At 50.8% G+C, this 14,809-nt stretch overlaps 5 protein-coding genes across 5 annotated transcripts; 1 reads left to right on the forward strand and 4 right to left on the reverse strand.

The window, feature by feature from the left end:
* Positions 1-172: 172 nt before the first annotated feature.
* On the reverse strand, positions 173-1,927 carry H1-1 (H1.1 linker histone, cluster member). Its single transcript, XM_037051420.1, has one exon. The coding sequence runs from the start codon at positions 1,892-1,894 to the stop codon at positions 1,238-1,240; it is 657 nt and encodes a 218-aa protein (XP_036907315.1). The 5' UTR covers positions 1,895-1,927; the 3' UTR covers positions 173-1,237.
* LOC118990699 (histone H2B type 1-B-like) lies at positions 1,554-14,696 on the reverse strand. Its single transcript, XM_037051434.1, has 2 exons — positions 14,300-14,696; positions 1,554-1,564 (listed from the first exon to the last, which is right to left on the reverse strand). Exon 1 carries the CDS (start codon positions 14,679-14,681, stop codon positions 14,301-14,303), a length of 381 nt encoding a protein of 126 aa, XP_036907329.1. The 5' UTR covers positions 14,682-14,696; the 3' UTR covers positions 1,554-1,564; position 14,300.
* LOC118990705 (histone H4) lies at positions 5,503-7,862 on the forward strand. Its single transcript, XM_037051441.1, has one exon. The coding sequence runs from the start codon at positions 5,535-5,537 to the stop codon at positions 5,844-5,846; it is 312 nt and encodes a 103-aa protein (XP_036907336.1). The 5' UTR covers positions 5,503-5,534; the 3' UTR covers positions 5,847-7,862.
* LOC118990693 (histone H3.1) lies at positions 8,198-8,782 on the reverse strand. The gene has a single exon (XM_037051427.1). The coding sequence runs from the start codon at positions 8,606-8,608 to the stop codon at positions 8,198-8,200; it is 411 nt and encodes a 136-aa protein (XP_036907322.1). The 5' UTR covers positions 8,609-8,782.
* Positions 8,842-10,001, reverse strand: LOC118990691 (histone H2A type 1-like). Its single transcript, XM_037051425.1, has one exon. It carries the CDS (start codon positions 9,994-9,996, stop codon positions 9,451-9,453), a length of 546 nt encoding a protein of 181 aa, XP_036907320.1. The 5' UTR covers positions 9,997-10,001; the 3' UTR covers positions 8,842-9,450.
* Positions 14,697-14,809: the final 113 nt, after the last annotated feature.

Genomic DNA, 14,809 nt, shown 5'->3' on the forward strand with positions numbered 1-14,809 from the left:
TCAGTGCTCACTGCTCTTCCGCATGAAGGACATTGTCTAAAAGATGATCTGACTGGAAAATATTTACTCAGGGTTCTGTGAAGAAAAAAAGCAAAATACAGGAAAGTGTATAGGAATATCACAGTTTTGTAAATAATCCCAACTGAAAAACGTAATAATTGCGCATGCATATGGGCTGGTGTCTGTAAAAGAGTGAATTCAGAGGAGAGCGTGAATATACAGCGTGGATAAGGGGGGACTGGGGATAGAAAATGCATGTGGCAGAAGTTAGGGTTTGCAGGGAGCCGTGCAAAACAGTGGAAAAAACCCCAAAAGACCTGAAAAATAGTTATCAACTACTAAACGATTTGTATACACATATATAAAGTCTTACAACTACTTTAGCTGGATTAAGTAAGTAAAACTGAGTAAACCTGGCTTTTAATGTACTTTTTCCTTGACTGTGAAAAAAGACCTCTTTACACTCTGAGTCCCAGAATTAAAATTTCTATAGCATAAAGGGACAGTCCTGTGAAAGTGACCCCAACCATTTAATGTGGTGGAGCCCGGGCCATCAGGGTTGAAAACGGTGCACGTGATGAAATACGACCAAGCGAAGCAGAGAGTGGGAATTTCAAACATCCAATCAGGGACGTTCTTTTTCTATAGACAGAAAAACCGGGTAAGGGTTTTGATATTTGGCTCTAAAGCTCTGTTGCAGCCAAGCACGTGTGTCCTCACTCTGACCAGAAACTAGGGGGCAGCCGCGGATCCATGCAGGCCAACAGCCGCACCAGATACCGTCAGTGCACAGCATGGGGCCGCTGCAGGGGGCCTGCGGCCAGACAGCGACCTGCGCGCCATCCACACCAGTGACTCACCGCCACTGCAAAGGGCAGTCTGGAGGAAGATGTTAAGTCATAGGTTCCACTGATTTCCCCCAGAGAATTCGTCAGTGTTGTGATTGCTTCAGGGAATCCTGCGGACTAGGTGGGGAGGGCACTCCCAGCCTGCACTGAAGGTAGTTCCCATCAGTGATTTAGTTTGGAGCGTGGGACTTCAAAACCAAACTTGGGGTTCCCAGTGAGAGTTTGGATTATCTGTGGCTCGGATGCAGAGAAGACAGGGCATTTGTGAGGGGGCTGAGAAACGTCAGTGAGCCAGATGCTTGTGTCCTTAATAGCTCTTTTTGTTGAGACACGTTGGTGGCTCTTAAAAGAGCCGTTGGGTTCTGGGAACAAGATTCCAACCGGAACTCCTACTTTTTCTTGGGTGCTGCCTTCTTGGGCTTGGCAGCAGTCTTTGGCTTGGTCACCTTAGCCTTGGGCGCTTTGGGCTTCACAGCCTTGGCTTTGGCTGGGCTTTTGGCTACTTTCTTGGGCTTCACAGCCTTGGGCTTCTTGGGACTCTTAGAGGCTTTCTTGGTCGTTGGTGGCTTTTTGATCTTCTTTGGAGTTTTGACAACTTTTTTAACAGCAGCGCCAGTAGCCTTCTTGGGTTTCTTAGAGGCGCCTGCCGCCTTGGGTTTCGCCGCCCCCTTGGCAGCGCTGGGCTTGGCCTCACCAGAGGCCGCCTTCTTGTTGAGCTTGAAGGAGCCCGAGGCGCCGGTGCCCTTGGTCTGCACCAGGGTGCCCTTGCTCACCAGGCTCTGGCCCAGCTTGATGCGGCTGTTGTTCTTCTCCACATCGTAGCCCGCGGCCGACAGCGCCTTCTTGAGCGCGGCCAGCGACACGCCGCTGCGCTCCTTGGAGGAGGAGACAGCCTGGACCAGCAGCTCGGAAACGGAGGGGCCCGCGGGCTTCTTCTTGGCGGCCGCCGCGGCCTTCGCCGGCTTCTTCGCCTTCTTGCCCGCCGCAGGTTTCTCCGGGGCAGTGGAGGCAAGCGGAGCAGGAGCGGGTGGCGCGGTCTCAGACATGGCGAAAACAAAATAAGAGTACGCCAACTGTAGGAACCTGACAGACAGGAAGACGCCTTGGTCCCGGGCGCCTGGTATTTATAAGGCCGGGCCGCGCTGTGATTGGTGCGCGTTGCAGCCGCGCCCCCTGTCGCCGCTGTCGCGCTCTGCTCCGCGGCTCCAAAAGCCACCCGCGCCCCCTGGCCTCGGGTTCCCCATTACTGTCGCGCGCCCAGGCTCCAGGACAATATCCTGTCACCCCCCGAGGGACAAAAATATAACACGGGGGAAGGTCGGACTGTGCCGCCCATCGACATCGCGGTGCGCTGCTCTCCCCCCCCCTTTTATCACAGGCTCTTTTCACGGGTTGGGGGTCCATTTGTAAACGAGGCAGTCATCTGAGCCCAAGGAATTTGACCTGAAACTTCACCTACAGGAAGCATTGTTAGGGACCCCTCTAACCGGCAGAAAAACCCAAGGGACCGTTTTGAATGGCTGGGGAGGGGTGTAGGCCCACTTCTCAGCAAAGCCATTGCCTTCCCGCGCAATGCCGAACAGAGTCATGACCTGTGTGTACCTGGACAAAGAATCGTTGGCAACACCAGAGCAATTAACACTCATTCTGGTCGTGTAGACAACCTAAGGTGCAAAGTTTCTGCAATTCCGAGTTATTTCTGCAGCCCAATGCACTTCGCGAATGTCCTACGTCTCTTAATCTTTACAACATACGCCAAACAGACCCTAACGTGTAGGATCAATGTTCCTTGTCCGCATGTCCACTCGAAAGATTGGCGGAGCTGAAACCCGAGTGTCCGAGGCATTGCCACAGCCCCGGGTGATCATACGGTTTCCCCAAGGGCACTGTGCGGGGGTTTTGAGAGGGTGGGCGCACACCCAGGGATGATACTTAGGGCAGACTTCTTTACCTTGTTTGTGGCTGCCAAAATGCTTAATTTCACTAATAACCTTGACAAGGAAGCCGCCCCCCAGCGGCGAGAGGACAGGGCAGTGACGTTTTGTTCCCGCACTCGGGGGTGGTTTTCAAACAAGTCCGCCGGCCTGCCCGCTGGTTGTCCTCGTTTCCCTAGCAACAACAAAGCCGGTTATCAGAGAGAGGGCGCTATTGTCACGATCCCAAACACTTCGCCTCCGTCTTCTCTACCACTCTTTCCAACCTTTCATTTTCCGAAGATTTTATGTTTTTAGAATGCATCACAAAATTGCTGAGTCAGAATCTGGGAGAGGAAAATGGGGACCACGTGTCTCAGTTTGAAGGACAGAAAACTCTAATAACAGGTTTAAATCTTCCTCCAAGACTGCATGGTTCCCTATGGGAATACTGTTTGAAAGATGGAGATAAATCTTTGAGGTAATCAGCAAGTCATCTAAACAAATGCGGCTTTTAAAACAAAAACACTGGACTGAGACTTGTAAACACAATGGTTTCTGTGGCTTGTAAACTACAAATCTGCAAACTTGGGACGCCAGTTCTGCTTTCCTACTGGCTGCTCTGCACAATGGACTCAGCCAATCAAGTTGCAAAACGTGATCAACTTCATCCTAGTATAAAGGAACCACATTCACATCCGTAAAGCTGGAAAACTTTTAAAAATAACTATAGTGTCTTGGAAATGAGAAGTTGTCCTCCCCAGAACCTGGCATCCAATTTGGGGGAAAGTAGCTGTGTATTTAGCCTTGAGATGGGATAGCATCACAGTCTCAGCCTTTCTGCACCTGGCAAAATGTACTCTAGGATTTAGGAAACCTGAGTTTCAGAAAACTCCCAAGTGTAGGATGCAGACCATAAGCATTTCACAAAAATGTGCCTCATTACAGGGGCCAGTTCTGTGACAGGTACTGTGATTTACTTCAGAATAAGTGTGGTAGTTTTCAAAGAAGTCCCTCAGTTACCCAGGGGGTGTCCAACCTTTTGGCATCTTTGGGCCACACTGGGAGAAGAATCGTCTTGGGCTACACATTAAATACGTTGCGACATGTAATGAGGAGAAAAGTCTCAATGTTTTAAATAAATTTATGATTCTGTGTTGGGCTATGCAGGTTGTGGGCCGCAGGTTGGGCATACCCTTGGAAAAGATATCTAGTTATTCTAAGGGTTATAGAAATTTGTCACGAGATCTTGGGTTCTGCAGCAGGCAGTGTGGATAGTATGTAATCCATGGCTGGGGGACATATTCTGTCCATAAGCCACCCCTAAGAACTAAAATATATGGAATTGCAAGCTACAGTTCCATTGAGGCTAATGTTTTCACTTGCATTAAAATATAATGTTCAAAGCATTGCATTCAAAATATGAAAATAGCATAGGGTGAGAAAGAATAAAAGTTAAAAATTAGAAGAGCCGAGGAAAGACGGTGGTAGTCAATGAAACTGCACGGTTGTTGGGAACCTTAAAGATACACCAATCAGAGCATGAAATGTAATAGCTAAACACTTTTCTCAACCAATCATTACACACTCCATCCTATAAATACTAGCAGGCATCATTAGCCACATACTTTCCTTTATTCTTCGGCTCCTACCTAAGATTTTGCTATGGCTCGTACTAAGCAAACGGCGCGCAAGTCCACCGGCGGGAAGGCCCCTCGCAAGCAGCTGGCCACCAAGGCGGCCCGCAAGAGCGCGCCGGCCACCGGCGGCGTCAAGAAGCCGCACCGCTACCGGCCCGGCACCGTGGCCCTGCGCGAGATCCGCCGCTACCAGAAGTCCACCGAGCTGCTGATCCGTAAGCTGCCCTTCCAGCGCCTGGTGCGCGAGATCGCGCAGGACTTCAAGACCGACCTGCGCTTCCAGAGCTCGGCCGTCATGGCGCTGCAGGAGGCGTGCGAGGCCTACCTGGTGGGCCTGTTCGAGGACACCAACCTGTGTGCCATCCACGCCAAGCGCGTCACCATCATGCCCAAGGACATCCAGCTCGCGCGCCGCATCCGCGGGGAGAGGGCCTGAGCTGGAAGGACATCTACTCTCTCCTAAAGGCTCTTTTCAGAGCCACCCACATCTTTTAACAAAGGGCTGCAAAGACTGAGTTAACCCATAGGCTCCATATAAATAGGCATGTACCACGCAGTAAAATATACCTAGGCCCCACCTGCTCGTGTAATGAATCGTACAAATGCCACCTACCTATTCGAACAAGCTGCCTCTTAAAAGTCTTAAGTAGGACTGTTTAGTCAATACAGAAAGTGAAAGTTGGAAACACGTGAAAGAATGGGCATTACAGGAGTTTAATGTTGCCCCCTAAGTAAAACAAAACAAAGTTGTCTTTTAACTACAAACTCGACTTTGATTTCTACCTTTTTCCAGTTTTACGACTACCGAAACTTGCCGTGAGATTCTTTTGCCTCTTTATGTATTTCCTGCTTTAAATATTTTTTGCAATCCAGTTGACTCAGCCTAGTTAAGGGAACAAAAGGTAATCAATTCCTCTTCAAGCTGAGCTCTGACGCCCCCCTCCGCACGCCGCGAGTTCCCGGGCTTGGAGGCGGGATTAAGGGAGGTGACTGTTGACGTCACATCTCCCGCCCGAGCGCTCTCCAATCTCTACAGCTGCTGGGAGAGGGGGTGGGGAAGGGGTGGGGAAGGTAGTTATATAAGAACCGGCTCTCTCCTTGTCAGTTGCGTTTGGTTCTCTAGTTACAACGCAATGTCTGGTCGTGGCAAAGGCGGGAAGGGTCTCGGCAAAGGCGGCGCCAAGCGCCACCGCAAGGTGCTGCGCGACAACATCCAGGGCATCACCAAGCCCGCCATCCGGCGTCTGGCCCGCCGCGGCGGCGTGAAGCGCATCTCCGGGCTCATCTACGAGGAGACCCGCGGGGTGCTCAAGGTCTTCCTGGAGAACGTGATCCGGGACGCCGTCACCTACACGGAGCACGCCAAGCGCAAGACGGTCACGGCCATGGACGTGGTCTATGCACTCAAGCGCCAGGGCCGCACCCTTTATGGTTTTGGCGGCTAAGTCACTGAAGTTATTGTTGTCAGCGCCATAACCTCGTGTCCACCAAAGGCCCTTTTCAGGGCCGCCCACACCCTCCTGGGAAGAGCTGCACGCGCCCTTTTTGCTCTGGTCATTCTGTAAGCGTTATCTTAGGTTTGGTGTCAGCGGGGTCTTAATCTTTACCGGTAGGGGCATGCCAGATGGTGGCTTCTCCACGACAGGCCTCAGACTTTTTGTGCGCAGGGGCCCGCGAGCATGAGGACCTCGGCCCATTGAGAGGGAGCTGGTGCTTCTGGGGGTGACTGGCTGCAGGAAGCAAACTGGGGGGGTCCTCACCAGTTCCGGACCCTTAATTGGAAGACAAAACCCGGGAGTACCTATTCCTTCTCTTCCCTGCAGAGACTCCCCCGCTATTTGTCCACTGTGAAAAGATCAGCCACAGGCTGTGGTTGAAGGGAGCAGTTTCCAGTGAGTCGACCCTGAAAGTGCCGCGGACCTACTACTTAATCCAGTGGGTTCAGTAAATATACGAATTACCAGTGCGAGGGTGTAGCTAGGCGCTCCAAGGAAGCCAGATTGATCAAAATTCTACATTTCCAGCAAAACTGTGAGTATTCTCAATCTCTTTGCCTTGTAAACGTCACAAAAGAATGACACATTTTGGGTTCACCTGACCCCCCTCCCTCCAGGCTTCAGGCTGAGTGTTGTCACTTCCCCTCCCCTAACCGGACTGGCTTGGGTTTAAATGAAACTAATCTGGGCCTTATGTCCATTCTCAGGCTGAACCCCTCCTTAAACCTGAGACTAAGCAGTTTCTAGATGACATGGACTTAAGCCAGGGATTTTCAACCTGTGTCACTAGAATTTTTAAGGGGCTAGAGGCTCCCGCGGCCCTGGATGTGCGCTCTGCGCGGGCCTGCGAGATGCTGGTATCAGCAGCCCAAGCGGCTGCGGCGGCAGCGAGGGAGAGGAAGGCAGCTGCGCGCGGGGCCAACGCCTAGACAGGACCTTGGAGGGGCAGCGCCGCTGCTACAAGATGGGGATGGAGCGGCGCTGGGAGTGCGGCAAGATGGCGCTGCTGTAGGTGTTCGCCAGGGACCTGAGAACCACACTGCGAGCTTTTCTTGCGGTAGACAAGTGCAGCAGTGAGCTCAGCACGTGTCACAGGTTCTTCTCACAGTGACAACTCCTGCCCCTGGCCTAGCTTGATTCAGACGCCATGCTCATCTGCTCCACCATGAGCCGAGCAGAAACACTGGATAGTATCCACATGGAATGGCAAGGGGTGGCCCAGGAGTTTTGCCCCAGTGCCAAGGTTGTGCTGGCTACAACCAGAACATGCGGACAGACCTGGCCACACTGAAGGAGCTGTCCACGCAGCGGCTTATCCCTGTTACACATGAGCAGAGAGCACTGTACTCGCCAAGGCGATGGGACCTGGCCTCCGTCGAGTGCTCCTCCCGATCCTCTGAGCACAGTGTCAAGGATGCCTTCTACGTGGCCACAGTGATTTCCCTTGAGTGGGTATAGGCAGGGGATTGTAGGGGTCCGATCCACTGCTGGGATGGCCCGATCCGAGGAATGGGAACGAAGGCAAGATACCCAAGGATAGAGCGCAGTTGCAACCTCCTGTGAGGAGTCCGGGAGTGGTCGAGTGTCAGCAGCCGGGTGAAGGGCACGACGGTTCTCCCAGCTGCACTCTGGCTTCCCTGACCCCCTGACTACTAGCTAGGACTGAAGGACAGGCTGAGTGAGCAATTTTAGGCAAGGGCCTGGAGACGAAGGGCATCATTATTTCCACATGCTCTCAGTCTGTGAAGGGTGCCCTCCTTGTAGCCTGGTCCTGGCTTTCTTCCCTAGGAAAGTGTCTGGGCCGTGACGTCTCCTCTCACTTCTGCACCTGTTCTCACATTCTAACCTGCAAGCAACATGCACTACGTTAAACGGCAGGTTGAGAAGCCCCTCACATCCTGTACCCACCAGCCCTAGGTAACCCTAACCCCGAACAGTCCCCCAATAAAGCCCATGGCCATTGGGGAAAGAATATGTGATACATGAGTACTCAAGGGCATTACCTCTTTTCCCTTAGTTTTTCTAAAAAGGCCAACACAATACTTATCCAGTGTCAATGTATCAATATTTTTTCTGTCAGACTGTCATGAAATACATTCTCCAACTTACAGATGTCCAAATTGTTTTTGGGAACATACCAGACCGCCACTTCAATGCAGCCCTCTCAATTATTAACTGTATACACCAACCCCTTCTTTTGAAAGCTTATGCAATTTTTTTGCTAACAGCTCTTCAAATTGGAAATGTAGGTGGCTCTGAAAAGAGCCTTTGGGTTCAAGGTCAACACACACTGACACTGCTTACGCCCGCTCCCCGCGGATGCGGCGCGCGAGCTGGATGTCTTTGGGCATGATGGTGACGCGCTTGGCGTGGATGGCACACAGGTTGGTGTCCTCGAACAGGCCCACCAAGTAGGCTTCGCACGCCTCCTGCAGCGCCATGACGGCCGAGCTCTGGAAGCGCAGGTCGGTCTTGAAGTCCTGCGCGATCTCGCGCACCAGGCGCTGGAAGGGCAGCTTGCGGATCAGCAGCTCGGTGGACTTCTGGTAGCGGCGGATCTCGCGCAGGGCCACGGTGCCGGGCCGGTAGCGGTGCGGCTTCTTGACACCGCCGGTGGCCGGCGCGCTCTTGCGGGCCGCCTTGGTGGCCAGCTGCTTGCGAGGGGCCTTCCCGCCCGTGGACTTGCGCGCCGTCTGCTTCGTACGAGCCATACCTACACCTCGGGAGCGCTCAGCTGCAAAAACAGCGCGAGAGACACCCTACGCCCGATATATATAAGGCGAGACCAGCGCTGATTGGACCAGACATCTGCCCATCAAGCTTCGCAGTGAAGTTACTGGAAGCGGCCGCCATTTTCTCACACGCGGGAACCTCCCCGGCGTTGACACCGGAAACTAACTTCTCCCGCCCCGCCCTGGACCCCGCCCCCGCCCCCGCCCCAACAGCCGCTGCTTTCTACCTTTTCGCGCCGCTACCGTCTCTATGCCTCTAATTTGCAGCTCTTTGGTGTTTCTCCGCAGAACTGCGGGTCACCCCTACTATGTGATACACACCCTTTGCCCAGTAAAGATTTTAGACTCGGGACCCTGAAACTGGCCTTCCTTTGGTTATTTTTGAAAAGGCGCGCGCTAGATGGGATTGGCCCAGTGACGACGCGAGACGAAAGGGGGAGCGTGGTTCCTTGCCCCGCCGGCCCCACCTTGATTTGCGTTTAGATGGAACACTGCCCGGCCACAAGTGGACTTGAGTCGGGGTTTCCGCACCGTGTGATCCCGAGGGCCCTCACCATGCGGCCCACCCAGCCACCCGGCGCGCAGGGTCTCGGGAAGCGTTCTCTTTCGCGAGGCGGGGTCTACTCTCGCTGACGCCGCGCTCGCGCGTCTGCCGGTGTCCACACGCTGACATCTGCTGGCAGACTGAGGAGTTGCGGGTTAGGGTCGCTTGGAAGAGGCGCCTACCACCCAGAACCCAAGACACGAGCCCTTTTAGTGACAACGTGGGTGGCTCTGAAAAGAGCCTTTGGTTTCGACTCGTTGGCGCCGCCGCGGACTTTTTACTTGCCCTTGGCCTTGTGGTGGCTCTCGGTCTTCTTGGGCAGCAGCACGGCCTGGATGTTGGGCAGCACGCCGCCCTGCGCGATGGTCACCTTGCCCAGCAGCTTGTTGAGCTCCTCGTCGTTGCGGATGGCCAGCTGCAGGTGGCGCGGGATGATGCGCGTCTTCTTGTTGTCGCGCGCCGCGTTGCCCGCCAGCTCCAGGATCTCGGCCGTCAGGTACTCCAGCACGGCCGCCAGGTACACGGGCGCGCCGGCCCCGACGCGCTCGGCGTAGTTGCCCTTGCGGAGCAGACGGTGCACACGGCCCACGGGGAACTGCAGCCCGGCCCGGGACGAGCGTGTCTTGGCCTTGGCGCGCGCCTTGCCGCCCTGCTTTCCGCGTCCAGACATGACTTCTTCGAAAGAGAGATGCCTCAGGGAGAAAAGTAAACTGGATGGAAGCAAGTGGGGAGCCAGGCAAGTATTTATACAAACTTGAGGTAGGCTTATGCAATTTTTTTTAATGACCAATGGGATCTTAGTGCCTGCCTTCCTAATTTTCATATGCGGCAAGGAGGTTGGGTTTTTTTTCCTGTTCCAGTGTAATTTGGTTTTATGAATCTGTACTTTCTTATTCGTAATCGACTCGATTTGCTTTTTTCTAATTTCTATTCTCACACGCAGTCCAGCCTTAATGATTGCCCTCGTGTCGTGACATTTGGTCACTGGTCCTTTTCTGGGACTCTGACTCCTGATCTTGGAAAGAAGTGCATTAAGACAATTTCTAAATAGAGTACATTTAAGAGGTGCTTGTATGCCAGGCGTTCTCTTAGCTTCTTAGGGGTCAGAAAGGAGGGAGAAAGGAACAACATTCCCTTCGGTCGCTCAACTCACCTTACACTATTTGAACAGTGAAAACTGAAAGGAGGAACTGGATGGTCCTGTGTCTGACCTAAGACAGCAAGCCTATCTCCATTCCATTCGCAGTTTCTGCCTGAGGCTTTCATCACCCTGAAGGTTTGCGGCCTGAATAATGGCATTGTAGAGGCTGAAAGTGAGGTAACACTGAGTGACTGAGACCACGGACTCCGAACTCCCGGCTGGAATGGCCTCTGGTATAATTTCCTTCCTCCATCCCATGCTCTTCATTTCCCACGCGGGCACAACACACAGGATGCTGGTTGTTTCAGAATATTCCGTCATGCTTCAAATCCTGTTGCACCTCTATGGTTAGAAGTCAGAAAACACTAAACGTTCTCTGTTTGAACCACCTAGTCTATAATATTTTGGTTATAGTGCTCTGAATATACCATGAAAGTTTTTTTCTTTTAAAACGTGAAGGTTAAGTAGAAGCAGGCAGTTCCCTACTTCCCTGCAATGAGATGCAGTCATGAAAATTGTGCCTGGGACCTCTCTTTATTAATCTTAAAGGAAAACAGAAAGGTGACCTCACTTATACAACCTGTTATGTATAGACTTCCAGAGGTAAATTTCCTGGAAATCGGTGGCCAAAATATCCTAGCTGATGGAATTAAAATTTTCTTATTAAAATGACTTGTAGTGGGTATTATTTTATTTAAAGGTTTCATTTATTTATTTTGGGGGGGGGTGGAAGGAGAAAGAGAGGGAGAGAAACACCGACGTGCTAGAGATACATAGATCTGAGGCCTTGGCATGCCCACAGCTGAGGACCTGGCTGGCAACCCAGGAATGTTCTCTGACTGGGAATTGAACCAGCAACCTTTGGGTTCACCGGCTGGCACTCGGTCTGAAACTGGAAAAGACACTGGAGCTCATGTTGCCTGTCACGTGCCAAACCCAATAAGCAGAGACACGAATTGAATCTTTATGGGTGCTTTATTCAGATGCCAGCGATCTGAGTAGACAGTGGGTTTGCACTTTAACAGAAATGTCTTACATTTTCTTTTCAGGCCAGTGTTTTCATAACAGGGAATAAACAAGGAACAGTGAGGGGTTTTGAAATCTAGGGAGAATTAGGTGAAAGAAACTAGCATTCTCGTCCTGGGCAGTTAGCTGTTCCCAGGGACAGGTGATGTCTGTCCCTCCCTGGAACACAGTGCCCAGATACTTGTCCCCTGGCCGTAATCTTTAGCAGTCGTACCCCAGGAGGTCGGCTGTCTCTCCCATGAGCCAGGATATGTATTTGTAGTTTCTAAAACAAAAGCTTATTTGTAGTTTCTAAAACAAAAGCTTTAACATATGCATTACTTAATAGGCTTATAACAATTTACCTTAAACTAAAATTTTCAGGCTCTTGGGTCCTCTATCAAACCCACTGAGCCACACCAGCCAGGGCTGTAGTAGGTATTATTTTTAAGTAAGGGGCGCGCTTTGTTTTCCAAGGAATCTGAAACACCTCATTTAAATGTGCATATTACTGACTGCAAACAAAAAGACACAAAACACATTGAAAGCTGCTGAAAGACACTGAAGAAAGAATTGAGAAGTTCACGTTCCCTCTTCTGCCAGGAATCAGGAGCCCGGGCACTCCTTGGGTCTTCCCGTGCCTTCGCATTCCTGAGCACGAACAGTCTGTGGACCTCAGGTTACCTTTCTTTCAGGTGACCTTTCTTTTTCAGAATTCTCAGTCTTCCTCCAAATCAGAAGTCTCCCTACACTCTACCTCTGGTTCCAGGCCTCCACAACTCTGCCTTGCTCAGCAGCTCTTTCCCTCTGTCTTCAGAGCCAGGGAGGAAGGCAAAAGTTTCTATGACCGGTCAGGAGAGTTAGGGATGAAGTCCAGATTACATCCAGAGGTCTGGTCAATTGTTACTAAATGGTATTCTTGCCAAATGTTAAAATGTTACAACAGTGTTTTGCAGACACAACACTGACTGGATGAGCTTGTTGAGAAAACAACCAGATAAGGTTAGACAACTGCAAAGAAGAAACCAACATGTAATTGAGCAAGCTGTGTGGCTAAGCCATGGATGAGTCTGGAGACAGAGCTTTGGATGTGAATTCCTTGTCTCCTTTACTTGCTGCAAGTAACTATACCACCTGGTGACACTCATGTCTGCTTCTGGATTACAGCACCAAAGCAGTGAATTCCTTGAGCTTGCTCTCACTTTTAGAACTTCTCTCAAGTGGATGGGTGCCCAAAGTTGGTTCCTAATCAGAATCAACTGGGGAGATTAAATTTTTTTCCCCTGTCTTCTCACTACCTTCCAGTATAGATTTTCAGTGTATCACGTAGGCCGGGCATCATTTTTTTTTCTCTCTTAATTCCTCATTCATTTGTGAGACATCAGAACATATGGCAAACCTTTCTAACTTTGAGGTTAGGAAGCCAGGTTTTTCATTTGAGCTTGTCAATGAAGAGTGTAGTATGGGGTAAAATGTCAAATATTAGAAAGGAATGAGGGAGAGAGAGAGGTTGAAAGCAAGCAGACAGGCAGTTACAAATGACAAGATAGGGTGAAAATCCCTTCTGGAAAGATCATTTTGTACAGGATAAGAATTAATATTACTATCTAGACCTTCCTCCTTCAGGAGAACATCAGGGTCAGTGGTTCTTACACTAGAGCATGAACTCACTATCAAACAGCTTCTCCCAGGGGAGGATGGACTGGGGATGTCTTCTTACAGTGTAAACGACAACTAGTATTGATTTTTAAGGTAGGCGTCTCTTTCACAACAATATTTTGCACATGCTGAGAAAAAACTTCTCATGCAAGTCAGTGGTCCACTGACATGGTGTGGGCCATGGGAAAAATGAAATGTTAATTTTCTTTTGAAGCAATTTTTTGAAAAAATTTTACTTTAAATTTTGTTTCACTGAAAGACACTATTGTATCTCAATCATGTAGCCCTCAAAAACCAAAAGGAAATATTTTTCTTTTGGGATAAGCAGTGAATGGCTGATATTTCTACCCCCAAAGTAGACCCACGCCTCTGAGTCCTCTTCCTCAATCAACGGCCCTTCATGTCGGTTTGGGATTAGTTTTGGAATGTCAAAGTCCTTGGGGAGGAAAACAGGTTTGCAGAGAAAAACCAGTACATCTTACTTTCCATCCCCCAGCCGCTGTCGGCCAAGAGGTGGAGCCAAATAAGGATGGGCGGGAAGTTCAAATATTTGTCCCGTTTAAGTTGGAAGCCACTCTCCCCCCCTTTCTACGGGCTTCCAGGAAAGGTCAAAGCGGCCAAGAGTTGGAGCCTGGATTTCTGGGACTCAAGAAAAATTCAAATGCGTTTCAGATGGACTTTTGCCATGTGTAAAAAGATTCTAATAAAAAATTAGAGCAAAGGGCGCGAGGTATACCCCAGGGAAGCAAGTGGCCCAGCCAGGCGGGATTTTGCTGGTTGTTTCCCCAATGCTCCAGGCCCAAATAAATTCAGGCCGCGCTGGAAGGAGCGTACCTCTGCCTGCCCCTTGTGCAGCCCGGACCTCCCCTCCACCCCCGAAAAGCAGGAGTATTACAATCCCTGGAGGGTCCCTACTAGGAAATCCTTTAAATCCTAAGTGTGTTCTTACACATCAGGTAAACTCCAATCTCCTCTACCAGAAACACGCAGGGTGGGGAAATGGAAAGTAACCATTTGCAAATGCAGGCTAATAAACACCTCGAGGATGGGGGACATAGGAAGTGGGGTACAAATACATGTGAAGTGACCAATTCTTGGGCACAGCACAACTGAGCTGTATTTCAGTTAACACCAAGCGACACTGCAGACTCGAATATGAGCTGACTCTATATCAACTATCATTTCATAAAACCCAGGTCCCAAACTAAATGAATAGAAGACATGTCTAGTCGGAAAACGTTTGGAAATGGCAATTACAGCTTTTCTTAGACAAAGTGAGTGGCTCTGAAAAGAGCCTTTAAAGAGTGACACCGACTGAAACACTACTTGGAGCTGGTGTACTTGGTGACGGCCTTGGTGCCCTCAGACACCGCGTGCTTGGCCAGCTCCCCGGGCAGCAGCAGGCGCACAGCCGTCTGGATCTCCCGAGACGTGATGGTCGAGCGCTTGTTGTAATGCGCCAGGCGCGACGCCTCGCCCGCGATGCGCTCGAAGATGTCGTTGACGAAGGAGTTCATGATGCCCATGGCCTTGGACGAGATGCCCGTGTCCGGGTGCACCTGCTTGAGCACCTTGTACACGTACACCGAGTAGCTCTCCTTGCGGCTGCGCTTGCGCTTCTTGCCGTCCTTCTTCTGCGACTTAGCAATGGCCTTTTTAGAGCCTTTCTTAGGAGCTGGAGCAGCTTTGAAGGGTTCAGGCATTGTTTCTCCTGATAAGTTGTAACACCACTCAGCCCAATCTCTTCAGGAAAGGTTAGGATGGAGACTGAACGCTCATTAGTCTATATATATGGTTCACTATGTAAATGAGGATTGCAGAATTCTCACTT

This window comes from Sturnira hondurensis, unplaced genomic scaffold, assembly GCF_014824575.4.
Source record: "Sturnira hondurensis isolate 20B ecotype Veracruz unplaced genomic scaffold, ASM1482457v3 Scaffold0007217, whole genome shotgun sequence".
Taxonomy (NCBI): Eukaryota; Metazoa; Chordata; class Mammalia; order Chiroptera; family Phyllostomidae; genus Sturnira; species Sturnira hondurensis.